This window comes from Scyliorhinus canicula, chromosome 4, assembly GCF_902713615.1.
Source record: "Scyliorhinus canicula chromosome 4, sScyCan1.1, whole genome shotgun sequence".
Lineage (NCBI taxonomy): Eukaryota > Metazoa > Chordata > Chondrichthyes > Carcharhiniformes > Scyliorhinidae > Scyliorhinus > Scyliorhinus canicula.
Genome location: NC_052149.1, coordinates 212,350,218 through 212,377,468, shown reverse-complemented (window position 1 = coordinate 212,377,468; position 27,251 = coordinate 212,350,218). Strand labels below are relative to the sequence as shown.

Genomic DNA, 27,251 nt, shown 5'->3' with positions numbered 1-27,251 from the left:
AGTAGGATCAGTCATTATACATTGTATGCTCATGCTTGGCGGCCTGGTGAGACTACGGACAACATGTCACGGTGGCATCATCATTGCCTGGGTCATTGCGGATGCTTGCTTGGAACTCATCTTCTGAGTTGGGAGGACCCTACATTGTTTCCAGTCTCTGCCTGTTCCTCATCTGTCCACTGGGTTCTCACCACCTTCCGAGATGCCTGCGTCTCGGCAATGTGACTATCGTGCGCACTCGCACCCGAGCTCTCACATTTCCTCAAGATGAGCAGGTTGGCCATTTACTCACCCGTTCTTGTACCAGCAGGAGGCTTCTCCTCCTGAACAAAGTTAGCCCTGCAACACAATACTAGGCTCACCTCCACCTTCACTGACTCCCCAGTGTCTTGGAATGCTGCGTAAAACCGGTACCTTTACAGGATCAGAGGTGGCTCAGGGTCATAGTACTCTTTTACTAAGTCCAGCAATTCCTGGAAAGTTTTCGTATCCGGTGCCTCCGGAAAAGTGAGACTGCGCATAATGGCAAAGGCTGCTGGCCCACACGTGGTCAGCAGAATGACCCATTGCTTTTCTTCTGGAATTATATTATTTGCTCTAAAGAAATACTTCATCCGCTCTACATATCGGGCCCAGTCTCCCACTGCAGGGTCAACAGAGTCCAACTTTCCCAATAAAGGCATTTGCCTGTCAGTGGCTGACCTTCAATATGCGGCAGCTGCTGATGAGCAGGTTTCTTCGGGTCGTTCCGTTTTCCTCGTCGCCACTGTAATAAGTCACGGAGGTAGAAGCCCCGTCACCAGAATTCCTTTTATTTAAAACAGCTGAACAACCACGACCATTCAGTCTGCTGTCTAAACCGGGAGTGCAGAGGATCTGCCACTCACTGTTATATACACAGAAAGGGGTTCCCTGACTGGGCCACTAATCAGGGAACTTGTATTCTAATTGGCCAATCTCAAAGTCCTGGCCTAAGTCATTACAGCTCTCCTCCTGGAAACTGAATTTAGGCACCTTTAATCCAAAGTCGCCCTCGAAATTCGGGGAAAATCGTCTCACTCTCCTCCAACACCATCACGGCGAAGGAGATATGCCAAGTAGCAGCCTTTAGGGGCTGAAGACACAGCAAAGGCAGTAAGAGGTTGGGGAGGGGGGAGGGGGGAGGGGGGGTTGCGAGGATCCAAAAAAAAGAAAAAAAGTTCCTACAAGGGAAAAGAAACATGGGAGGCCTGGTCCTCCCAAGCCTACAGTTTTACCACTGGGCGGCCACAGCAGAAAACGTGAGGGGGTGAGTGAAGGAACCCGGGAGCAGAATGGATGAAGATGGAGAAGAGTTCCTGCACAGGGACATCCCTAGTCACACCCGCACTCTCAGCCCCACGAACAAGTACTCGAGAAGCCCAATGATAGTAGCCATGTTCCGAATGTGGTACTAGATGAGACAGCACTTCGGCCTAACCGAAATGTCCATTATGGCCCCCATCTGCAACGACCACAGGTTTGCACCCGCAATAATGGGCAACCTTCAAACAATGGAGACATGACGATGAGACACTGACGGTCAGGGACATATAAACAGATGATGGAGTAGCAGCCCTGGAGGATCGCACGGAGAGGTTCCAACTACCAAAAGGAAACTAAGTGACATGTAGGTCAAAACATCCTCTGTAAGGTAACGAAGACGTACCCCCAGATACCAGGAAATTCGCCAATCGAGGAACTGCTGGATGCGGGTGACCCAGGGAAGGGCCTGTACGGACGACTGTTGGAGGAGGTACACTCCCCCCATGGACGAGACAAGGGAAAAATGGGAGGAAGAACTAGGCATAGAAGTAGGGGAAGGACTCTGGATTGAAGCACTGCACAGGTCCAACTCCACCAACACATGCACAGGTCTGAGCCTAATTCAGCTGAAGTTGGTGCACAGAGCGCACCTAACCAGAACTTGAATGAGCAGGTTCTTTCCAGAGGTGGAGGACAAATGCGAATGGTGCCAGGGATGCCTGGCCAACCACACCCACATGTTCTAGGCCTGTCCCAGACTGTTGGGTTCTGGATGACCTTCTTTGAGGCTATGTCTAGGGTTGTGGAGTGACGGTGCAGCCCAAACGTAGTGGTATTTGGGGTTTCAGAACTCTTTATTGGAAGGGAGTCTGACGCCCTTGCCTTTGCCTCCCTGATTGCCCGCCGGAGAATCCTGCTCGGCTGGCGGACGGTGGCACCACCCAAAGGGGAAAAGCTTCTTCCTATCTACTCTATCTATGCCCCCCATAATTTTATACATCTCAATCATGTCACCCCTCCGTCTCCTTGGTGTCAAGCAAAACAATCCCAGTCTATCAAATTTTTAACATGAAGGGGGATATATTTCAAGGATATATTTCAACACGTATTAAGTTTCTTGTTACAGTACCTTAAATCAGACAAACAACCATTTTATTCTGACATTCTATTATTTTTGCTCAATGCATTTGAACAGAATTAATGAAATGCAATCAGTTTCGGTAAACCGTCCAATCATTATTTAACTGGGAAATCCTCAATATTGCTGTTAATCATATTCATTTCTGACCAGTTACAACCACCATTGCACATAATGCAGATATTTGGAACACGTATGAAGTTATCAAATTAAATGGATACATATCTTCTTGCTCAATCAAAAGCTTCCTTATTATGCAGTTTCTTACAAATCAGACTCAAGAACGCAGCACGGTGGCACAGTGGTTAGCACAGCTGCCTCAGCACCAGGCACCCAGGTTCAATTCCAAACTTGGGTTACTGTGCGGAGTCTGCACGTTCTCCCCATGTCTGCATGGGCAGACTTAATGGATCAAATAGCCTCCTTCTGTACTGTAGTGATTCTATGACTATGGTCTGTTCATTCAACTCCATCATGCCATGTACAAGCATCAACAGCATGGTCACGCAGTGTAACCTTCCAGTGAACAACCTGCCCTTTAGAAAATGTATCCCAGTATAGAAGAATCTCTTCTCACAAAATAAATACTTCAATAAAATATATTTTGTCAAATAAAATCACCCTAACCTAAAATCTAACCTTAATCCTGAATCTAACATGTCATGAACGTTGAATGTTACAAGAATGTTTTAAACGTACCACAAGCTCAAATTAAAGCAGAGAATTCTGGATAAACTCCTGAGCTTGGAGACATGCCCATTTGATCCAATTGCCACAGGGAGAGAAAGCAAACTAATCTAATTGAGGGGTAGTTGCAGTTTTTAAAAAAAAAATTTAGATTACCCAATTATTTTTTCCAATTAAGGGGCAATTTAGCGTGGCCAATCCACCTACTCTGCACATTTTTGGGTTGTGGGGGCGAAACCCACGCAGACACAGGGAGAATGTGCAAACTACACACGGACAGTGACCCAGAGCCGGGATTGAACCTGGGACCTCAGCGCCGTGAGGCGGTTGTGCTAACCACTAGGCCACTGTGCTGCCCTGGTAGTTGCAGTTTTAACACTTTTTAAATGATATTTCATAGAAAAGGTACAGCTGATGTTCTAAGTCGAAGAATCGCTGTGGGAAAGCAGAGTGAACTTTTTTGTGTTAACAACCAAGGAGAATGCTGGTAAGCGTTCCATTTCTGTTCAAAAGAAACAAACCTCTTGAAGATTTAAGGAAAAGGGTGTCACCAATGTGTGCTTTGCTGCTGATCATACGTGGGAAAACTCCGGCAGAGTGGAGCTATGTGACTGTTCCTGTATTGCTACATATCTGCCAGAACGCTCCACACAGGGAAAGAGTTTTGTAAGATATAATTTGGTGGTTAGTTAATTAATGTGAAAGTACTTTTGCTTTAGTTTGATGTATTGGTTGCCTGTAAAATAAAGTTGTGCTATGTTAATTTTAGTTTATTACAGTAAAAGTCTAAATACATGGAATCCTGCCCTTCAGTTCTTTCCTTTGGTCACTGGGAAATTCATCTCTCTGTAAAAGTCATTGGTCTCTACTAGGATCATAACAATTTATAATAGTAATAATAATAATAATCTTTTATGGTCACAAGTATGAAGTTATTGTGAAAAGCCCCTAGTCGCCACATTGCACGCGCCTGTTTGGGTACACAGAGAGAGAATTCAGAATTCTCAGCCAGTATGGAAATTGAACCCACGCTGCTGGCCTTGTTCTGTATTATAAACCAGCTGTCTAGCCCACTTGGACTTGGACTTGGACTAATGTCAAATTTAATGCTAATCTGTCATTCTCTTTTAAAATAAATATTTATTTTTTATTATTAGAACATAGAACAGAGAACGATACAGCGCAGTACAGGCCCTTCAGCCCACGATGTTGCACCGACATGGAAAAAAAACTAAAGGCCATCTAACCTACACTATGCCCTTATCATCCATATGCTTATCCAATAAACTTTTAAATGCCCTCAATGTTGGCGAGTTCACTACTGTTGCAGGTAGGGCATTCCACGGCCTCACCACTCTTTGCGTAAAAAACCCACCTCTGACCTCTGTCCTATATCTATTACCCCTCAATTTAAGGCTATGTTCCCTCGTGCTAGCCACCTCCATCCGCGGGAGATTATTCTTTTTAAAAATAATTTAGAGTACCCAATTCTTTTTTTTTCAATTAAGGGGCAATTTAGCATGGTCAATCCACCTACCCTGCACATCTTTGGGTTGGGGGGGGTGAGACCTACGCAGACACGGGGAGAATATGCAAACTCCACACGGACAGTGACCTGGGGCCGGGATCAAACTCAGGTCGTCAGCGCTGTGAGGCAGCAGTGCTAACCACTGCATCACCATGTCGCCCCCTAATCCATGATTCTAACCCTAACCTTAAATCTAATCACACCAACCCTGAATCTAAAGTGATCTATGGTTGGCTTTTGGCCATATTTACTTGTCCAGCATCCTGTATGCAATTACCTTTTTCAGATGTATGGTACTTACTCTGTCAGCAGCAACAGGTGAGAACCAGCCCTCCCTATCACATCTTGCTGGAGCTCCCATGTGTATCTCACCATCATAATTTCTATGTTGCCACATAGTGTAACCAATGTTTGAGTGGTGAACTTTAATATCTTGTTACCCTTTGCCCGATTATCTGTTTATTATTTTATATTAATCACACTAAACCTTATTCAGAGACATCACTTGAGGACCTTTGTTCTCCAGCAGCCACTGGAAAGACCTTTGATTATATCACACCACACATTTGTTTTGTTCGATCCGTTTAATATTCTTTTATTATACACTCTGCCTTCATTTTCCATTATTGTGTATTATCAGTTCCAGTTTCTATCAATTCGCCACTTTGTTTACTTTATTTTCCTTTTTTTTATAAATTTAGATTACCCAATTATTTTTTCTATTAAGGGGCAATTTAGCATGGCCAATCCACCTACTCTGCACATTTTTTTGGGTTGTGGGGGCGAAACCCACGCAGACACGGGGAGTATGTGAAAACTCCACACGGACAGTGACCCAGAGCCGGGATCGAACCTGGGACCTCAGCGCCGTGATGCGGTTGTGCTAACCACTAGGCCACCGTGCTGCCCATTATTTTCCTTTTTTAAGATCCCTCTTCCACTTGCCAAACTCCAGCCAAGAGAATGTGCACGTAGTCTGCTTGCTGACGTTCATTAATCCTATATCATACAGTTAGGAGTCTGAAGGTGCAAATTCCATTCTTGATGTGCAACAGCTGAATCATTACATCTTTATCCTCTCCACGCCATTGAAAGGGAGATTCATAAATCTTAATCCTTTCAATTCTTCATGTCTCTCAAGTCAACCAGCAGCTGTTATCACTTAACTATATGCTGCCATTCTTCATCCATTCGCATTGTTGGCTTCATGAAGTGCCTTATTCTTAATTGGGTCTTCCTTCTAATTAGTGCAAGATAATAACAGGCAAGTTTTGTCTCTGTATGAGAAAACACTTTGCTTCTGCCCACAACGATAGAGCCGAGATTATTAAATCATTATTATTTAATGTAGACCTCCCTAATCTGATAACTATTTGGTGCATTTACCTAGTAAAGTCAATTTGAGGCCGTATTATTAATTCCACTGTTGACAAATTCTGTCAAGGACACATGTTGATGCTTTAAAATTCAAAAGGCCTGGATTAACTATTTAACCCAAATTGCACAAGCCATCCAACCATTAAGTCTTTTTCCAGAATTGGTCAGGAAGAACAGACACTGCGACTCACTCAGAACTTGTGCATTAGAAGACAACTGCAGACCAGAATTCCTAAACAAAGCATCACACATAAGCCATCATGAGAAACGGTGCAATAATTAAAGAGCTGCCATCACATTCTGAAATCTGTTCAACTGAGGTATAACACACAATCAATGTGTGTTATTTGACCATGGGTCAAGATGTCCAAGACCTGGGTCACTGCGGCAGCCATGTGCTAGGGCCACCTGGACATTGCAGTGGCGCTCCCGAACATGGCCCAGTCTCACCAGGCCTGGTCACACCAGACAACGGCCACCAAAGGATACCAAGGTCACAGCATGGGTATTGCAGCAGGCTGCCTCCACTCCTGGTGTGCAGTCCAGGGATTCACCTCGGGCCCTAAGGCCAGAAAAGTAGGCACTAGTTAAGTTGGTATGGGTGCAAGCACAGTACAGCATTAGGGGCTAGGGCACAACGCTGTATATATTTGTTCACATTAAACACCTTTGTGCACATTACAACCTACCTCACATGTAGGGAACACCCAGATGAACGGTGGAAAGTGCTACCGCAGGCAGGAGTCAGACATTGTTGAATGATGCAGAGCACCAGAGCTCACCCCAGAGCAGGCTGTCATCATCCTCCATCCCATGGACCAGAACTGTTGTTACTGCCAATACAGGGCCCGCACCCCATAGTGAGGCAGGTAGGTATCATCGAGGGGGTTGCAAGGAGGGGTGGGGGGTGCGCAGGGAGGGTGGGATGGAATGTCTGTGTCACTGGCCAGCCACCACTGTCGGTGAATCTGGAGGTGATTAGATTGTCCCACGCGTGTTGGCCCTGGTGCACAAGTTTTGCGGCCTCTGTGCCAGACCAGGCCACATGTCCCACCCCATCCTCGCCCTTGCTTTCATCCTCATCAAACGAGGACTGGCGTTCATCTCCGTCCTCCAGCACATCGCCCCTCCTCAGTGTGATGTTGTGGAGGACGCAGAAGGCCATCACGATGTTGGAGACCCTCCTAGTTCTATAGTGGAGGCCCCTCCAGAGCAGTCCAGGCACCTGACCTGCATCCTGAGGGTGCTGAAGTACTGCTCAATCACGTCCCTGGTCACTGCATGGGCGTCATTGTAGCGGGTCTCTGCTTTTGCCAATGGCCTCCGGATAGGCGTCATCAGCCACGGCCACAACGGATAACTCGTCACCCAAGAGCCAACCCGTGGGGCGGCACAGTGGTTGGGACTGCTGCAGCACTGCGCTGAGGACCCGGATTCAATCCTGGCCCCGGGTCACTGTCTGCGTGGAGTTTGCACATTCTCCCTGTGTCTGTGTGGGTTTCACCCCCATAACTCAAAGCTGTGTGGGATAGGTGGATTGGCCACATTGAATTGCCCCTTAATTGGAAAAAAATTATTGGGCACTCTAAATTTAAAATAAATCAGGAGCCAACACCCTCAGCCGGGAAGGGGGAGGGCACCTCGAAGAGGTTAGGAACCATTGAGTGTGCCAGGATGAACATGTTGTGCACACTGCCTGTGTATCGGGCGCAGCTCATGTTCACACACCAGCTATACGTTCATCAAGTTGAACCCCTTTCGGTTTGTGCAGACTAACCTGCCAGGTGCTGGTGCTCATAGGGTGACATCCACTCCATCGATCACCCCCTGGACCTGGGACATCTAGTCTATGACGGCTAACCCCGCTGCCCAGGCATCCTGGTGGGCTCAGTCCACGTTAAATTTGATATATTGTGGCGACCAGGCTTATAGGGCCTCAGTTACACCGCAGATGCACCGAGCTCTGTGAAATTCCAGAGCCTGGAAGGAGCCCGTTGCATGAAAGTTCACGGTGACCATCACCTTGACGGCCACCGGGAGCAGGTGTCCTCCCCCATTCACCCGCAGTGCCAGATGCATCATGATATTGCACTGTCCCTCTGCTCAGCCGTACTTTCAACAGCATGCCAGGTCCAGCAGGTCTTTGAACGACAGGCGCTGCTGGTACAGCCGAGGACTCGAGGTGCCTCCTTTGCACCTCCTCCAAGGCCTGTTGGATGTCCGGTTCCCATCCTCGCCGGCTGCCTCCTGTTCCTCTGGGGCAGGCGCCACTGCTGCAGCATCCTCCAACAGCTTCAGTGCATCCCCCAGGGCTGTGGCGACTAGGATGAAGGCCACCGTTATTGTTGAATTCCAAAGTCCATTGTCCGCAGGGGGTGAAATGAGATATGTTAGCACGGTGGGTAACCCCGTGAGCAATCAGGTTCACTGGGCAACACGGTGGCCCCTGCCTGCACTGCAGCCCCCACGTCACCATACCACCTGGCTATTACCCTGGCATTCTGGCCACCTTACCCCTGGCCCTGTTGGTGCCTGACGCCCATCCCTGCTACCAGGAGTAACAGAGACTGGTGCTACATATGCCAGCAGTACACTCCATGGCCCTCATCTGGAACTCTCGTGCAGATCTACTAAGGGCATTGTGTGGGTCGCATGCTACCCACCAGTGGTGCCAACCAGTTGGAGGGGATTTTGGCTTCACAACCGATTCTCTGCCCAATTATTTTTCCTGATTTTGGTGTGTCCTATGGAGAATCCTGCCCAATGCTTATTTGAAGGATAAGACTGGGTGTAGAACAAACTGAGTTTCTCAGATCTGGAATAATAATAATAGTGTCACATGTCGGCTTACTTTAACACTGCAAAGAAGTTACTGTGGAAATCCCCAAGTCGCCACACTTCTGCACCTGTTCGGGTACACCGAGGGACAATTGAGAATGCCCAATTCACCTAACAAGCACGTCCTTTCAGGACTTGTTGGAGGAAACCGGAGCACTCAGAGGAAACCCACAGAGACCCAGGGAGATTGTATATTCTATTCCAGCAGAGATGGGACTGCTTTTCAAGCAGTTTTTAAAAAAAACTGTTTAAAAAAAAAAAAATATATATATATATAATATATATAAAATCCAGTTTTACCTAAACTAGTGCAGGAGCTTTTTTTTTTAAACCCTGCAACCTGTGGTTCAAATGGACCCAAGTGAGAGGACAGGCAACCAGCTGACACGTCAGTCACGTCTTTGGACTTCAAAGCGTTAACATGAGCAGATGTGGGTGTGCAGTTTAATTTCTTGCTCACAATTTGACAAAAAATATTCATCTCACAATTCTTTACTACTAGATATAGAATTGTTACATTTAGTGAAGAGACTGCACAGTAGGTTGTATACTATAAATACTTTATTTTTAAACACAGAGACAGTGTTTTCAGAGAAAGCGAACAGTTGATCAGGAATACCCTTGGTACATCATCAGAACTTATACCCTCCATATAGCATCATTCATTTATCGTTCGCATAGTCAGCCGGGTTCTTCCTCAGTGACAATTCGTGTTCATGGTTGGCCCAGGTATAAATGAGGTACGCGAACACAAATGCTGGAAAGGGAAAATGCAACAGTTCAACCTACAATAATAGTTATTTTCAATCATACTGACAAATCCACTCCAGCAAACAGTTCAGGTCCAGCATACAAGGTTAAACTTTATCTGCTCTATTTGGGGTAATCCTAAAAATGAAAGATTATTCTAATCCAATGCAACATTCAGTCCTTAAACCACAACAATCAATGATTGCAGTGTAACCTTGCCTAAATCAAGCAATGTACCAGATTCCTATATTAAATGGAGTTGTGATCGCAATACCCATATCCACATGGCATATGCACTGGTACATTAAGATTCTGTGTGCCTTTGTTGAGGAAATGGGAAAGGTGGATAGCAGAGTGGGAGTAGTTTCTTTACATGCTTAACTTCCTTAGTTACTGAATGGATGTAGGTGTTAAGTAAGTACAAGTGAACTATGTTTACCTGGCCGCTCCCGACAGCCCAGGGGAGATAATCAGTGAGTTCGGTAGTAATAGCTTCGTTGAGAATTTGGAGGCAGTTTCGCCAGCACTTTGGGTTGGGGGCAGGGACAAGGGAAATGCCAATTCGGGGGAACCATAGATTTGAGCCAGGGAAGTGGGATGGAAATTTTCGAAGATGGGAGGAGAAAGGAATTAAGACACTAAAAGATTTGTTTCTTGTGGGTCGGTTTGCAGGATTGAAGGAGCTGGTAGTGAAGTATGGGCTGTAGCAGGGGGAAATATTTAGATACATGCAGGTTGGAGACTTTGCCAGAAAGGAGATACAGAGCTTCCTAGTAGAGCTGGTTTCCACATTGCTGGAGGAGGTGCTGACGACAGGTGAACTGGAGACGGGGTAGTATCGGTGGTTTACGGGGCTATTTTGGAAGAGAACGCGCCGCTGGAAGGGATCAAGGTAAAGTGGGAGGAAGAGTTGGCAGGGAGTATGGAGGAGGGGCTCTGATGTGAGGTGTTCCGGAGGGTGAACGCCTTCACCTCGTGTGTGAGATTGGGGCTGATACAGTTGAAGGTGGTATATAGAGGACACCTTTTACAAGGGTGAGGATGAGCGGGCTCTTTGAGGGGGTAGAAGATTGTGTGAACGTTGCGGGGGGAGGCCCGCAAACCACATCATATGTTTTGATCCTGTCCAAAACTGGAGGATTACTGGAAGGAGGTTTTTAGGGTAATCTCTAAAGTGGTGCATGTGAGTGGCATGGTGGGGGGACCTGCTGGAATTCCTGACTCCTGAGAAGGTCAATTTTGAATTGAGGGGTTCTACAACTCATGGGCGTTATTCATTATGCACTTTCAAGAATTGGATTACATCGAACATTAGGGGGGTGGGGGTTGGGACTGTATGTGTTAATGGTGTTTATGTTAACATGCGGGCTAAAGTTTGGAGGTTTAGTGGGAGGATGGGATTGTTGTTATTGATATGGGACTGACATTGCATTCGTTATTGATTGTTGTTTGGTGTAAATTTTGGAGAAAATGTGAAAAAGGAGAATAAAAATATATATTTTTTTAAAAACGATGTTTACCTGTATTGAGAGTGTATGCAAGATTATAATTAGTGCAAATGATTAATATGTTATCACAGCCACAGGCATACCAATTCATCATACCATCAACCTATCCGTGTTTTTGTTCAAAATTAACATACGGTCAAGTTCGATCCATATAAATTAAATGTTTTGATAGTGCGTCAGCAGAAACTAAACCTATACTTCACCTGCAAAGTAAAATCCAAAGTCTTAAAATTAATATCAGTAGAGAAAATGTCTGTATTGCTAATGGAAACACTATTATACATACGTGGAACAACTCGAAGCACTTGACCCCTGAATCGCCTCCATGTATTGGGAATTCCTTTGGACAAATAATTCGCAAATGCCTTCTGTTCAAAGGGAGAGATGGTGTAGGTGATGATGTGTCGTACCTTGATCAAGTTTCCAAAGTGGAGGCCCATTTTGCAGCCACTAAATCCAAAGTTCTGTGGAAAACAGAAGTACGAAAATGTCATGCATCATTCAGGCACGTAAACTGCAACTGCAAATTCCACACAAATTAATCAATACTGAAATCTACAAATATTGTATTTTCTGCACAAGCCAAAGCACATGTTAACCTACTGTCACAACCTTCTAATCAATAATAAAAATTTCCTCAAAAGAAACACTTACCTTCAAAATGCAGCTTATTTATGTATGTGGGTTGATAGTTATGCAGTTACATAAGAGTTGAGTCATCGGCTACCTTGGAGGCTTAGAGACATTCAGCCTACACCTAGCTTTTGTACAGTTAACAACCATCTAATAAACCTATGTTGACTATTCTGTTCAACCCATGTGCTTCGGCAATTCTTTTCTTAGTACATTACACAGCAGGATAGATTAAACGGGCATCAAGGAATGGATTGGAAAAAACAAATTTTTTGACTAAAGAAAATCAAAGATGTTGACGTCGACTTTTGAGGCAGATTAGTAATGAGTCAGCGATTGCACCTCGCACCCTATACCCGGCATTGGGCTGGTTAGGTTTTGCCCACAAATTCAAAAGGTCCATTCCAGATTTAAATCAGCACTTGGAATTCAGCTGCAGAATCCGCCATGTGGAGTCAAGTAAGACACGGATTGGGCAGGGGTGGGGCAAAGAATATACATGTAGGATACAATTGGCTTATTCACCATATTTAAGATACACCATTGACAGAAAGGAAGTTGCGCGAGCATTTCAATACTGCTGAAAAAATGGCGGGAAACTTGGTGCCCTCGATCCATTTGAGGAAAACTGGAAATCATATGTAGAGAGATCCACTATTGTATCCGGGTCAATCAAATTACTTTTAACTTACTCTGAAGTTTGGTCCAACCTGAGAAACCCAGAGACAACATTTTTCAAGAATTGGTTAAAATAAAGACCATTACACACCAAAGACATTAACTATCATGGAGAGGTTTTAATTTTGTCAAACGAATCAACTAGAGGGTGGCACTGCTGCCTCACAGCGCAGAGGACCCGGGTTCGATCCCAGCCCCGGGTCACTGTCTGTGTGGAGTTTGCACATTCTTCCCGTGTCTGCATGGGTCCTGCCCCCACAACCCAAAGATGTGCAGGGTAGATGGATTGGCCATGTTAAATTGCCCACTAATTGGAAAAAAATGAATTGGGTGCTATAAATTTATTTTTAAAAAGTAATCAGCTAGAGCGGGAAACATTGAGCAGTTCATTGCGACCCTCAAGTGCCTCACGAAGATTTGCGAACTTGGTGACTTGCGTGATGATATCATTAGAGAATGCTTGGTTTATGGGTTGGAAAATAAGGCATTTCAGAGATTAAGAATGGAACAAAATCTAAGTTTGAAAACAGCACGAGATATTGGCTTGCTGCTCAAGAGACTTCTTAGCTTGGAGTAGGTACAATGATCCATAAACTGGCTGCCGCCCAGAAAAGGTCAACTCAGCAACAGGCATGTCACGCTGTGCAAAAACTGGCCATTCACAGGCTGATTGCAGGAGGAAGTGTCGCCAATGCAAAAATTGTGGCAGAACTGGTCACACAGCAAGAGCTTGCTGGAATAAAAGTTTCAAGGAAAAACATAGAACATTTCTAAAAGATGAAATTCAGCTAAGAAAATTCACAAAGTAGAAGAAAATAAAAATAATGAAAATAAGAGTACATGGTTCTGATGAATAACTGAAGTTGAACGCACTATCTGTCCAAGATGAATCGCACTGAAGCTGGGAAATTCCAAAACTGAATGGACAACCTGTACAAATGGGAGGCTGATAGGAGAGCTTAATTTCTGAGACCATTGATGAAGAGAAACTGAATCACCTACCATTGGAGCCAGCAGATGTCACTTTAAGGACATACACAGAGGTTAGTGTCTTTAATGAGGATGCATCACAGTCAAAGAAAAGTTAAGTGGGACAACTTAGGAGCTGACACTTCATATGGTTCGAGGAAGTTTTCCAGCTCTCTTCGACTGCTCTTGACTGGAAAAGATCAAATTAAACTGGAGTGCAGTAGGAAGCTTAGATCATTCAGAGAAGGATTTACCGACAAACCAAGGAAAATACAACTGTGTATTCAAGGACACTATGGTCCGTGAAAGGAGTACAAGTGTCCTGAAAGATCAAGCAAAATAGCCAACTGAAGCGTTCCAACACCAGAACAGTACCTTATGCTATACATCCAATGGTAGAATCTGAACTAATGAGCCATGTGGGTACAGGAGTCTTCGAACCCGTCACTACCAGTGAAAGGGCAACTCCTATTGTGCCTGCAATGAGGCACGGTGGGACAATTCACATCTACGAAGATTTTAAAACAATCAATCCAGTTCAATGCACGGACCAATAACCACTACCATTGGGGCGGTGGTGGCATTTATCACTGGACTAGTAATCCAGTGGGATTACTGGGGTCCCAGGTTCAAATCCTGCCACTGCAGATGGTAATATTTGAATTCAATAAAATATCTGGAATTAAATGTCTAATGATGACCATGAAGCTGTTGTCGATTGTAGTAAAAACCCATCTGGTTCACTAATGTCCTTTAGAGAAGGAAATCTGCCATCCTTACCTGGTCTGGCCAAATGTGACTCTGCACCCACAGCAATGTGGTTGATTCTTAACTGCCCCTCAAGGGCAATAAATGCTAGCACAGCCTGCGACGCCCACGTCCCATGAACAAAAAAATAATTGAATGAGGATTTGTTTGCCAGCCTAGCAGGAGAACAGAAGTTCAGCAAGATTGACCTATCACAGGCCTATCTGCAAATGAATGCTACAGCTGAATCTCAACACCTGCTCACCATTATCACACAAAGATCTTTTCTATTAGGTTTATGGGGGTGGAGTGCAGCGTTACCTTGATATACTGGTACTTAAATACTGGCACCGACGAACAAGAACACTTACATAATTTAGAATCCACATTAAAACACCTTTAGGTGCATGGTCTTCATGTGAGGAAAGCCAAGTGTGATTTCTTTCAAACCTCAATCCAATAGTTAGGACTCGTAATCAATAGTAAGGGTTTACACAAAGTACCCAGAAAGATGGAAGCTATTGTGGAGGCTCCACAACCAATGAATGTGACACAAGTTAAGATTATTCCTAGGGTTAACTAACTACTATGGGAAGTTCATCCCAAATCTAGCAACCCTACTTAAACTGTTACATATCTTGTTAGGCGCGAAAGAAGCATGGAAAAGGACACCGGAATGTGAAAAATCATATCAGTCAGCTAATCAAACACTGAAGTCAGAAATGTTGGCACATTTCAACCCAAAGTTACCATTACCGGCAGCCGGACGAAACCCACGCAGACACGGGGAGGAAGTGCTAACTCCACACAGTGATCAGAGTCCGGAATTGAACCCAGGTCCCTGGCGCTGTGATGCAGCAGTGCTACCCACTGTGCCACCCCTGCTGGTCAGATAACACCCAGTGATGAAAATATCTTCTATTGTCTGCAGATAGAACACAATCCAGTGACTGCAGCTCAAGTCCAATGACATACGAGAAATGATCCTGTGGTGTGCAAGGTACTGAAAATTGTGTTAAAGGGGAGCGGAGCAGGAACGCATCCTGAATTAAAGTTGCATATTTCCAGGAAACTCAAATTTACAGTACAAAGTGGGATGCCTGTTGTGGAGGATGAGAGTAATAATTCCTCCAAATTTGCAGCAAAGAGTATTGGGACAATTACATGAAGGACACCCAGGTATAGTTCGAATGATGGAACTTAGCTACTTTTTTTGGCAAGAGTCGATGCCCAGATAGAGAAAAAAGCTGGACTGTGCCAGTCATGTGTGCGGTATATACATATATATCTACATACACATGTACATGAGTATGTAAAAATACGATAGTTATTTGTATTGGACCTTACAAGTGGTCCCTAACAGTTGTCATGTGATACTCAACAAGCATCTGATAACCCTCTTGATTATTGCGTTCAACATATGTGCTTCAGCAATTCCTTTATTTTATCCTGCAAGTACAATACACAACCCAGCTGCACTCAATATATTCTTCCACAATCTTCACTGAACCAGAGTTAGCCCCTGGATTGATGATATGGTGTTGATTGAGGAATATGCAGGGCATGAGGTTATAGACTGGTGGAATATAACGCTGCTGGTCTCATGGCTCTATAGTGCCTCATGGCTGCCCGATTTTGAGCTCGTAGATCCCAGCTGAATCTATCCCATTTAGCATGATGATAGTGCCACAAAACACAATGCAAATCATGATATTGGCAAGAAAAATATTTGGAAATTAATTGTTTTGGGAGGACAATAATGGAGCTTCAGGTTTGGCAATCTTAGGGAAGAGATTAAAAAACACTGCTGAAGTTTATACTACACTGATGTCCTGCTGTTTGGCATATTATTTCTTTTAAAAAGTCACAAGATGACCAAAACAAAATGACTCCATCCAAGAGTTTCTCAAAAACAATTACAAGGTACATACAACATGGTGATTACAAGGCCATAAATTAATTTGGGGTTTTAGATAGGTTAAGCGTTCTCACTTAAAGTCAGATTAAACAATAGATTAATTCCCAGATGCTACTATTTTCTGTACAAGTTGAGAATATTCTTCAACCAATGGCCCTTGATATAGTCAGCCTTCAGGTCAAAGGTTTCCCTGACACATTAGTAGCTGAATACACCACTTGATTTAATGGCCTTAAATACATTCAGCTTTAAGCACAAGTTTGTTTTAACCAGCTGTGATGGGAACTTTAAAAAAAACTTTAATTTAACCATGAGAATCAAAAGGTTCACAGCACAGAAAGGCCACTTGAACAATTTTGTATGCTAGATAACATTTGCTTTGTACTTCAGCTCATTTGCATGGTGTAACAACAACAATCTCTCCCTCAAAGTCAGCAAAACTAAAGAGCCTGTCATTGACTTCAGGGAGCAAAGTATCACATCCACGCCTGTCTGCATCAATGGTGCCAAGGTGAAGATGGTTGTAGGCTTCAAATTTCTAGGTGTGCACATCAACAAACTGTCCTGGTCCACCCACGGCGACACTATGACTAAGAAAGCACAACAGCGCCTATACTTCCTCAGGAAACTAAGGAAATTCAGCATGTCCATACTGACTCTTACCAACGTTTACAGGTGCACCATAGAAAGCATCCTAACTAGCTGCATCACAGCCTGGTATGGCAACTGCTCAGCCCAAGACCATAAGAAATTACAGAGAATCGTGAACCCACCTTCCATCCATTGACTCTGTCTACACCTCCTGCTGCCTTGGGAAAGTGGACAGCATAATCAAGAACACCCCCTCCCACCCAGGTTATTCTCTCTTCCAATTTCTTCCATCAAGCAGGATACAAAAATCATAGAATTTACAGTGCAGGAGGCCATTCGGCCCAACGAGTCTGCACTGGCCCCTGGAAAGAGCACCCTACCTAAGACCACTCCTCCATCCTATCCCCATTAACCCACCTCACCTTTTCGATACTGAAGGGCAATTTAGCATGACCAATCCACCTAACCTGCACATATTTGGACTGAGGGAGGAAACCAGAGCACCGGGAAGAAACCAATGCAGACACAGGGAGAAAGTGAAAACTGCACACAGTGACCAGAGGTTGAAATTGAACCCGGGACCCTGGAGCTGAGGCAGTAGTGCTAACCACTGCGCCACCTCAAGTCTCAGAACACTTACGGTTTCAAAAATAGCCTCTACCCCACTGTTACCAGACTCCTGAATGACACTCTTATGGTCTGAACTGATCTCGTCACACACGTTAGGGGGCAACAGGGTAGCATGGTGGTTAGCATAAATGCTTCACAGCTCCAGGGTCCCATGTTCGATTCCCGGCTGGGTCACTGTCTGTGTGGAGTCTGCACGTCCTCCCCCTGTGTGCGTGGGTTTCCTCCGGGTGCTCCGGTTTCCTCCCACAGTCCAAAGATGTGCGGGTTAGGTGGATTGGCCATGCTAAATTGCCCGTAGTGTCCTAATAAATGTAAGGTTAAGGGGGGGGGGGGGGGGTTGTTGGGTTACGGGTATAGGGTGGATATGTGGGTTTGGGTAGGGTGATCATGGCTCAGCACAACATTGAGGGCCGAAGGGCCTGTTCTGTGCTGTACTGTTCTATGTTCTATCTTCCCTACCGAGTAGGACTGCACTCCGTATGCTCACCTGATGCCTGTGCCTCTGTATTTACATTGTGTATTTATGTACGTCCTATGTTTTTTGTCATGTATGGAACAATCTGTCTGGACTGTACACAGAACAATACTTTTCACTGTACCTCTGTACACATGACAATTGATGTTCTAAAAGCCTTAAAAATCAATACTAAGCCAGGTCAGATTTGTTCTTGCAATTTTCGCTTGGTTAAGACATCACTTGTAACACACTTGGGGGTGGTGAGAATCAAAATAGCTAATGTTTAAACGAATCAGCATTTTCAAGTGGAAGAACTGGCAGGGGTTTTATCCAACACTATTTCTTGAAAATGGTGACTTGGTGCCAATAACTGTTGGTATCACACCATTCGACATCTTCAGCTCTCCTTCCCATTATGCCAAAGTAAACACTGTAGCCGGTGACAGTCTGCCCTCTGAGGAGGAGGTCAGGTCCAGCAGGTTCAGAGCCAGCAAGGCCAGAGCACCCCTCCAGGACAACACTGGAGCCAGGCGGGGAGCAGCGTTGGTGTTTCGTTTGCGTTATTGGCAGTGCTCTGTATTGGGAACCTCGGCTTCTCAATATTGAAAGCCGAGAAGGCAGGAGCCTCTCCCGGGCAGACAGGGTATGAGAGAGAGAGAGGGAGTGCGGCCCTTCATTCCCGTCTATCCCCATCACTCACTGTCGCCTTCTCCCGCGACATTCAATTCCCGCTCCTAACATTTCCGTCCCAGCCTTTCTCTTAAAAGGGTAGCTGCTCCCCTTTTAATCCGTTTCCGACTCCGCTGGTCCTCCTTCCCCCTCTCCTCTCCTCACCTTCCTGTCTCCTTGGCTGCGACTCTAATGGCGGCGGCTCCTCTCCCGCAGGCCCCACCCCCACGCCGGACGCATTTACGTCATGCGTACGCAGGCGACGGCCGACGTAACCAGACCAGCGCGCGTTAAGGGTCACGTGCAATGAAGCACTCGTGCCAATCTGGACACTCCGACTGCGAGTTCAGCACAGCCTGGCCTCGGCCATCTCTAGACGACTGTGGGTGCGGTGCACTGGTATTGTCACTGGACTAGTAATCCAGAGACTCAGCGTTAGAATCCCACCATGGCAGATGGTGAAATTTAATTCCATAAAAGTCTACAGGATAGCCCAGACTGCCGCAATCCAAACATGTGCAGGTTAGGTGGATTGGCTATGCTAAATTAATTGCCTTTAGTGTCCAAGAAGGTGGGATAGGGTGTGGGCTTGGGTGGGGTGCTCTTTCCAAGGGCCGGTGCAGACTCGATGGGCCAAATGGCCTCCTTCTGCACTGTAAATTCTGTGAAATAAGTGGGGTGGGGGAAGATGAGTGGTTTATTTTATATTCGCTATGGCCAAATGGGGCTGATGTTCTGTGTGGTCTTTGGTCGACACGTTGAAGGACACACGACACAATTAGGCACCACAGAGTACTTGAAATAGAAATGCTGGAAAAATGCAAGCAGGTCTGGCAGTAGTAACTGCAGAGAGGGGTCAGGTCCAATGTGATTCTTCTTCAGAACTGGCAACTTGATATTTCGCATTTGCGGAACAAGTACGCCTTAAATTGTCACTTGTGCACTTAACCACAGACTTGTAACAAAACTGCCCCCTCTCTGCAATCACCTCCATGATCCTTGAGCAAGCCCAATTCCAGCCACTGCTGGATCCCTGAAGTGTGATGGCTCCAGCATTGGTGGCTTTACTTCCATCTGTCTAGATACTGAGCACCAGAATTATCTCTAAACCATTTCTACTCCTTCTAAAAAACAAATGTAAACATCTGTCCTAATGTGGTTGAATGAACATTTTTGCATAACAATGTTCTTATGAAGCATCTTATCATGTTTTACTATGTCAAGGACACTAAAAATACAAATTATATGTTGCTAGGAACTCCACCTCCCCAATCCTTTGGAATAGCAAGACCATTTATGCTTCTAATGGTACCCACTCTCCCTCATAGTTGAATTGCTCATGGGGATTAAAAATGTGGACAAATTGGCAAACTCAAGAATCTATTCATGTTTCTCATCAAGGTTCCTTCAACAGCCATTCTAATACTTAAGTCACGCAGATGTTCTGTCCTGTCATTGAAGTGAACAGTTGTGCACAAGCTTCCTGATCTTAAGACCCCCTCTAACTTTCAAATAGTGTGCAGTTTCTGGAGGTTCAGTTTAGGTCTCAGTATTTTTGTCAGCTAATTAATGACAATTTCTCCCTTAAGAGGGGTTGGTCTCACATTAGAACTTATTGTACCAGGTACTGAATGTGATTAAGGTTGAATCCACCTGATAAACCCACAGCAATCTTTAGAAAATGGAGCCTCCAGCTTAAACAACAAATGATCATAGGGTTAGTTCTCTTTGAATGGCAGATTTTGCAGGAAGTCAGCTGCTGCTAACCATAGGGGTTGTTGAGACCACGTATTAGAGACAGTCATTTGAGGCCATTCTGCCCCGGAAATAGCACACCATTCACCGGGGCATGATCTCAATCATAACAGCAAATTAGAAAGAAATATTGGACAGGTGACAAAAAAAAGCTTAAAGTAAAATTGAGGAAGCAGTGGCAGCTTAGGGAAGGAATTCTAGAACCAAATGTTTAATAGTGCGGTGTCGGAAATCAGTGTTGGAGGGGATTTGAGAAAGAGCAGGCAATGGCAAGATATTGGTACATTTTTGAACAATGTTAGTGAGCAACAGGTCAGTAAATAGAAAATAGAGGTTACAGCAGAAGCATTTTTGAAGAGCTAACACGTGGGAAGCCTGCAATGTGGCAGTAATACAAGGTATCAAGAGTTATCTTTTCAATAGTAGCATGTAATCTTCAAGGTGGTAGTAGTTGGTCTTGATTATATACGAGGATGTAGTAACCAAAGCATAACAGGAATACAAGTCTTCCATTGAGGAAATTGCTTCTCATCACTACTGGATGGCAGACTTGCAGCATAACAAATAAGGTGATATCTATTTGTAAGGCAACATTTGTGGAAAATTAAATTTGAAACAGTCATGGCAATTCCAGTTGGGTGACAGCTTATACAATATGGCAGCATGGTGGCACAGTGGTTAGCACTGCTGCCTAGTGGCAAGGCCCCAGCCCTGTGTCACTGTTGTAGAGTTTGCACATTCTCCATGTCTGGCAATGCAAAGATGCGCAGGTTAGATGGAGAATTGGCCACAGGTTAGATGGAGAATTGGCTACACCAAAATTACCCAGTCAATTGGGGAGAAAAAAAAAAAATCAGGTACTCTATTTTTAAAATTACTCCAGCATTTAACCAGGAGGCTATGTCAGATGAACATTACGACAATTACAGCCTTCTTGGCTGGGCTCAGATGTAGATTTGAAAAAAAAAAATGTTCAGCGTATTGCCCAAGTCCCAATTTCTGTGACTGACATTGTGTGCTCTAGGTGCTGTTGGTCTGGTCCTGTTGTCCCATGGGCAAGAGCTGGAAGTAAGACAGAATAGTTATTTCTTGGACCAAAACTATGGCATTTTCTAAACTCCAGCATGGTGGACAGCACGGTAGTAGTGGTTAGCACTGGGGTCCCAGGTTTGATTCTCTGCTTGGGTCACTTGTCTGTGCAGAGTCTGCACAGGTGTTCTGGTTTCCTCCCACAAGTCCCAAAGACATGCTGGTTACCTGAATTGGACATTCTGAAGTCTCGCTTGTGTACCCAACAGGTGCTGGAATGTGGCAACTAGGGGCTTTTCACAGTAACTTCATTGCAGTGTTAATGTAAGCCTACTTGTGACAATGAAGATTAGATTACAAGAACTAGGGAAAAGTAGCCTCAGTAGCCTGCACCACAATTCAATAGGATACCTAACCTAATAACGGCCTCCACTCCATCCTGCCTATTCTCTATAAACCAAACGCCTCTTTACATGTAACCCAAATGATAAACACCTCTTTTCTTTACATTTACAGTGTCCCAACATCCATTGCACTCTGGGGTAGCAAATTTCACAAAGAAAGCAAAATTGGAGACTCAAATCATTTGCAATTATCATTTAATTTGTTTTGTCCTTCAAAACAGAGCCAGCGCCTGCTTGTTCAAAGATTCCATACACTATAGTATAAACTTCACCAGGTACCACCAGGGTTTTGTACCACACATATTAAAGAATTGTGCAAAAAAAAGTCCATTCTCACTCATGTATCCTTAAAAACATGGTTTTAAAAGTTACATCTTTAAGTTTTCAACAACCGCAATGCAAAGAATTCTCCAGCAACGAAGCTAAGAAATCTCCAGCAAGGGAGCAAATGTACAAAGTCCGTGAATTTCAGCCCCAATGTGGAAACATTTCTCGCTCGCGTCACTGGCGGTTATGCACAGTTTCGTGAAATACACTCGTTTCTCATTAGAATAGTATTTGATTAATCCACTCTGAATAAATACTGGTAACCCACCCAAATAAAATTTGCCACATCACCGAACGTTTGTATAAAAAAAGTTCCGAATAATAAAGGGGGGGATTATAGGGGCGGGTGAAAGTGGCATTGATAAATCTTGGTGTGTACCCAACTTTCCATGCCTGCATGGCCAAGAAAAACGTCATTTTGGACACTTATCGCCTCTATATACAGTCGAACACTTTTCTAAACATTAAAAACAAAGATTTATCATCACAGTCGGGACAGAAACTCGGCACACTGGGGCGAAAAAAAACCCAAAAAACTTCCCCAAGTTGGGTTCAAGCTGGAAGTCACAGTTATGCACTGGGGCAACATTCGAACCCGGGATAATAATATACACAACCAGAATCGACAATTAAATAGCAGGAAAACAATATATATTATATATAAATAGAGAAATAAAAGAGTCTGGTAAACACATGGCGATTTTCTTGGCTTTTCCCCAAGCAGCGATATTCTCCTTTCTCCCCAGATTGCCCAGGGCCACACTAGCGGCAGGTACAGGTGGTCGCGATCATGTCTTCATACTCCTTGTAGACGATGGAGCCGTCGTTCTCCAGAGTGAGGACGCTGAGCGGGTTGTATTGGGAAGGGACGCAGGACGGGCGGGGAATTGACGAGTCCACTTTCTCGTAGAGGATGTTCTGGATGAGGGTGTGGACGGGCGAGCCGTAGCGGTGGCTGAGCGCCCGGGGGCAGCCGCCTAGGCAGTAGTGGGGGTTGTAGTCGTGCGGGGCGATGATCCAGCGCTCCCAGCGGAGCTGGCTGAAGGACAAGCGCAGGTCGTGCAGCCGGCACTCGTGGTCGGGGTACTGGAGGTGGGGGAAGCGCCCGGGCCAGGCTGCGCTCGGCTCCGGCTCCCCCTGGGGGCGCCTCCTCCGCCGGCGCCGCACCGGCCCCCCGGCCCGGGATCCGGCCTGCGGCGGCAGCCAGCTCCGGCGGGCCGGCTCCTCCAGCGTCTCGTTGAGGAACAGCAGCAGGGACGGGGCCGGGAGGGCGGCCTGAGGGAGGAGGGGCCGCATGCCCGCGCCGGCTCCGAGCCCCCACCGCCGGCCACACCGGTAGGTGAAGCCCAAGCGGAGGCCGCCGCGCCCAGGCCCCAGGAAAGGCTGCAGGAAGGAGGCCAGGTCCACCTCCAGCCAGCGGCGCCGCCTCCGGCGCTCCAGTCGGAGGCGGAAGGTTAGCGAAGGGCTGTCACTGGAGCAGGTCTGCGCGGGAAGCGGCTTCGCCTCCCGCACCGTCACCTCACCCTCGCACCGCAGCCGGGAAGGCTCCGCTTTGTCCACAGAGTACAGCAGCACAGATCGTAGCAGCTGTTCTCGAGAAGTCACAGGATCCAGGCCATAAAACACATCCTGTTCAAATACCTCTGCAAAAAAACAACCAGAAAGGGCAAATGTTACAGGTTTGCAAGTGTCAATATTGACCAATAATCCACCCATAGTATAACAAGTAAATTACTGCTGATGCAAGAATCTGAAACAAATTCCTGGACAATCTCAGCAGGTCCGACCGCAGCAATCTTTGGCAGAGAAGGGAGCAACATTTACAGTCTGAATTATTGACTGGAAAATTTGGCTCCTTGCTCTCTCCAGATGCTGTAGGATCTGCTGAGTTTGTCCCATAAGTGTTTTATATTGAAACTAAAAATGGAGACATAGGGCAAGATAAGACAGGAACTCCCCCCCCCCCCCCCCCTTCAGCAAATTACTACTAATGCTAGAATGTGAAACCACGCTTCGGAAATAAGCTTGCTTACGTCACCCAGACACGAGTTAGCCCCGTTCTCCAGATCATTAAGTGCAGTACAGGCCCTTCGGCCCTCGATGTTGCACCGACCTGCGAAACCAACAGCTCATCTACAGTATTCCATTATTATCCATATGTTTATCCAATGACCATTTAAATGCCCTTAATGTTGGCTAGTCCACTGCTGTTGCAGGCAGGGCATGCCATGCCCCATCTACTCTAAAGAATCCATCTGACATCAGTCCTATATCTAGCGCTCCTTAATTTAAAGCTACATCCCCTCGTGCTAGCAATCACCATCCAAGGGAAAAGGCTCTCACCTGTCCACCCTCTGGACCCAAGTGTTAGAACACAAGATGGACCCAAGGGCTAAGCAAACTAGACATTTAAAAAAAGTCCACCAACGTCATCTTGCAATTTAAGAGTTCAATATTTAGGGCAGCACGGTGGTTAGCATAAATGCTTCACAGCTCCAGGGTCCCAGGTTCGGTTCCCAGCTGGGTCACTGTCTGTGCGGAGTCTGCACGTCCTCCCCGTGAGAGTGGGTTTCCTCCGGGTGCTCCGGTTTCCTCCCACAGTCCAAAGATGTGCGGATTAGGTGGATTGGCTATGCTAAATTGCCCATAGTGTCCTAAAAAGTAAGGTTAAGGGGTTACAGGTATAGGGTGGATACGTGGGTTTGAGTAGGGTGATCATTGCTCGGCACAACATTGAGGGCCGAAGGGCCTGTTCTGTGCTGTTCTATGTTCTATCTTAAAGAGACCTCCTGCCCGTTGAAAGTTTGACTGGACAATACATTTATAGAGAAAGAATCTGCAAAGGCACAATATGGAAACTGGTTTAACACACTGACAATCCTAATCGATCTGCGAATCACAATAGCCAATTCTAAATCCAGAACCTTGTAAACAGGACGGTTGAGGGATGGACTGTGTAGTGAATGAACACCCGAGGTGTCTGGTGTGAAATAAATCGTTTGAAACGCTTGTGTCTCCATCTAAACTTGACCTTACCTTCCGTATCACGGGATTCAATTCGCGGTGTTAATAACCTCACAGTATTATATCGATGATCTGCGGGTCTTTTTGGTATTCCATCCTGCGTAGCGGACATAGTGTATAATCTTTTCATATATTTTAGATACTTTGCATCGGGTCTTGTAGGAACCCGGTGTTCCCAGCCGGTTTTCTCCATTAACGCTTCTAGAAGAGGAACCGCAATATAATCCTCGGGATTTTGGGTTACCCCTGGACCGGCGGAGCTGATTCGAGTGGTGGCAGCGACATAGTTGCTCAAGAACACTAGCCAAACACTGCAGTGAAGACACATAACGACACCTTTTACAAGGCACATAGTTCTTGGGGCTGCAGGCTAACCCAACCCGTTGATGAAGTCATTCAGCTCTGTAGAAGTGAAGATACATGGTCTCTGACGCTTATAAAGAGCCTCTAACGGGATCCAGGCGCACCGATCTTGTTAAGATCATCTTGTTAAGCTCATTAAGAGACATAATTTACTAATCCGCAAAACAACAACTTGACACGCAAAAAATGGTTATTTATATATCAAGGTGGCAATATAGTCGCAGTCCTGATCACAAACCAGAAACAGTTCATGATGAAGGCTATCAGGTAAGATTTTGTAATTATTTGTTATGGCTTTAAAAGGGAATTTAGTGAATCCTGACACCCCCCCCCCCCCCCCGATACACCTTTAGTGATTCCTTGTCTTATTATTAATGCCTTAGTGCAGTGCAGTGCAGGTCAGCTGTCTTGTGACTAATTCCTCCATTGATCTCAAGCTCCTACAAACCCATTTTCGAGGCTCCTGATCCCACCCCTCCCCCTGTTAATGTTTACCAGCTGCTGCAACCTCTTACATGACTATTGTGAGTTACTTGAAAGTGTTTCTTTAACATGAACCGTTACCTACTTCGTGATCGTTTTGTTTCAAAATTGGTGGTAATAGTTCTCTCGGCAGCTCGCCTGAAGTTATAATTGTTTTTCTTTCTCCACAGGTGCCGCCGAGCCTTTCCTGCTTTGGTTTCTAGTAAACGTTGCAAGAATGTTTTTTGTTTTGAAGGAGGTGGGTGTCACTGGCAGGGCCTGTCCTTGTGATGGAGATGCCGGCGTTGGACTGGGGTGAGCACAGTAAGAAGTCTTACAACACCAGATTAATGTCCAACAGGCTTGTTTCAAACACTAGCTTTCCCAGTAGGGCTCCTTCCTCGGGTGAAGCCACTAATGGTGGAGGGAGTCCATGGTGGGGGAAGGGGGAAAGAATGGTGTTGAACTATTTGACTGTTGTTGGAACTCCATTCTGCCAAGCCAGTTGAGAGTATCTTCCCCATATCTTGACCTTCTACCTTCTTTATGGTGGAGAGGCTTTGGCAAATTAGCAACCAGTCACACATTGCAGAATCTCGACAAATAAATGGTAAAATGAGTAGAGCTGATTAGTGACCTAACTACGAATTTACATATGGAGGCTGGGGCCATGGCTCAGATATTGTAAGGGTCCTTATTTTTTGTTCCTGTTTATTCCCTTATTTCTCATTCATTTATTTATGCTGTTACATGATCCATGGATGTTTATTGGACCTGTGACTTGAGGCAAAGCAGCCTGTGCTTTTAATTCAAACAGAAGGATCCAGAAGACTGTTAATTTAAATTGGTGATTGCAGATGGTCCAGCGCCAATGACTGAGAATCCGCCATCAGTGATGGCCTTGGTTTGATTGAATTGGCCCAAAAGGCTGTACTCTGCATGGTAATGGCCAGTGGTTGGATTTGATCCTCTTTCACAGCTTTGAGGTTTGATTTCAATTTGGCACCTGGCAGGTCTGATGAAGGACTGCCATCCTTTTTCCTTCTCTGTTTTTCTCCAGAAAGGCTGGGCGTGATTCTCACGACGGGGCCGAGAATAGCGGGCGGCGCAAATTTTTACGGCGACGCTGGTCCGACGCCCTCCCGCTATTCTCCCACCCCCCGACACGAATCGTTACTTGCCGTTTTTTTACGGCGAGCAGCGATTCTCCCCTGGTCGATGGGCCGATTTCCAAGGCCCTTACGGCCATTTTCATGAATTTGAATACACCTGCTATACAAGTTCATGAAAACGGCGCCAAAGTGCCGTTCTGCACAACCATGCCGCCGATTGGCACGGCCGCACCACGGCCGTGCCAAGGGTGGCATAGGCCCGCAATCAGTGGGCACTGATCGCAGGCAGCCGGTACTTACCCTGTGCACTCTTGTTACTCCGCCGTCCCGCTGGATCAGTCCGTGGGGCGGCTGAGGGGCATTACGGACCGCG

The 27,251-nt window shown here is 45.7% G+C and overlaps 2 protein-coding genes across 3 annotated transcripts; both read right to left on the bottom strand.

The window, feature by feature from the left end:
• Positions 1-9,395: 9,395 nt before the first annotated feature.
• On the bottom strand, positions 9,396-18,618 carry LOC119965361 (cytochrome b-c1 complex subunit 8-like). The gene is made up of 3 exons (XM_038796027.1): positions 18,563-18,618; positions 11,397-11,574; positions 9,396-9,609 (listed from the first exon to the last, which is right to left on the bottom strand). Exons 2-3 carry the CDS (start codon positions 11,548-11,550, stop codon positions 9,515-9,517), a joined length of 249 nt encoding a protein of 82 aa, XP_038651955.1. The 5' UTR covers positions 11,551-11,574; positions 18,563-18,618; the 3' UTR covers positions 9,396-9,514.
• Positions 18,619-21,768: 3,150 nt separating this feature from the next.
• gdf9 (growth differentiation factor 9) lies at positions 21,769-25,087 on the bottom strand. 2 transcript variants are annotated; one of them, XM_038796024.1, is made up of 2 exons: positions 24,954-25,087; positions 21,769-23,560 (listed from the first exon to the last, which is right to left on the bottom strand). In XM_038796024.1, exons 1-2 carry the CDS (start codon positions 25,069-25,071, stop codon positions 22,680-22,682), a joined length of 999 nt encoding a protein of 332 aa, XP_038651952.1. In that variant the 5' UTR covers positions 25,072-25,087; the 3' UTR covers positions 21,769-22,679. The 2 variants fall into 2 exon arrangements, with proteins under 2 accessions (XP_038651952.1, XP_038651954.1); XM_038796026.1 differs by lacking the exon at positions 24,954-25,087 and adding an exon at positions 23,653-23,860.
• Between the last annotated feature and the right edge of the window lie 2,164 nt (positions 25,088-27,251).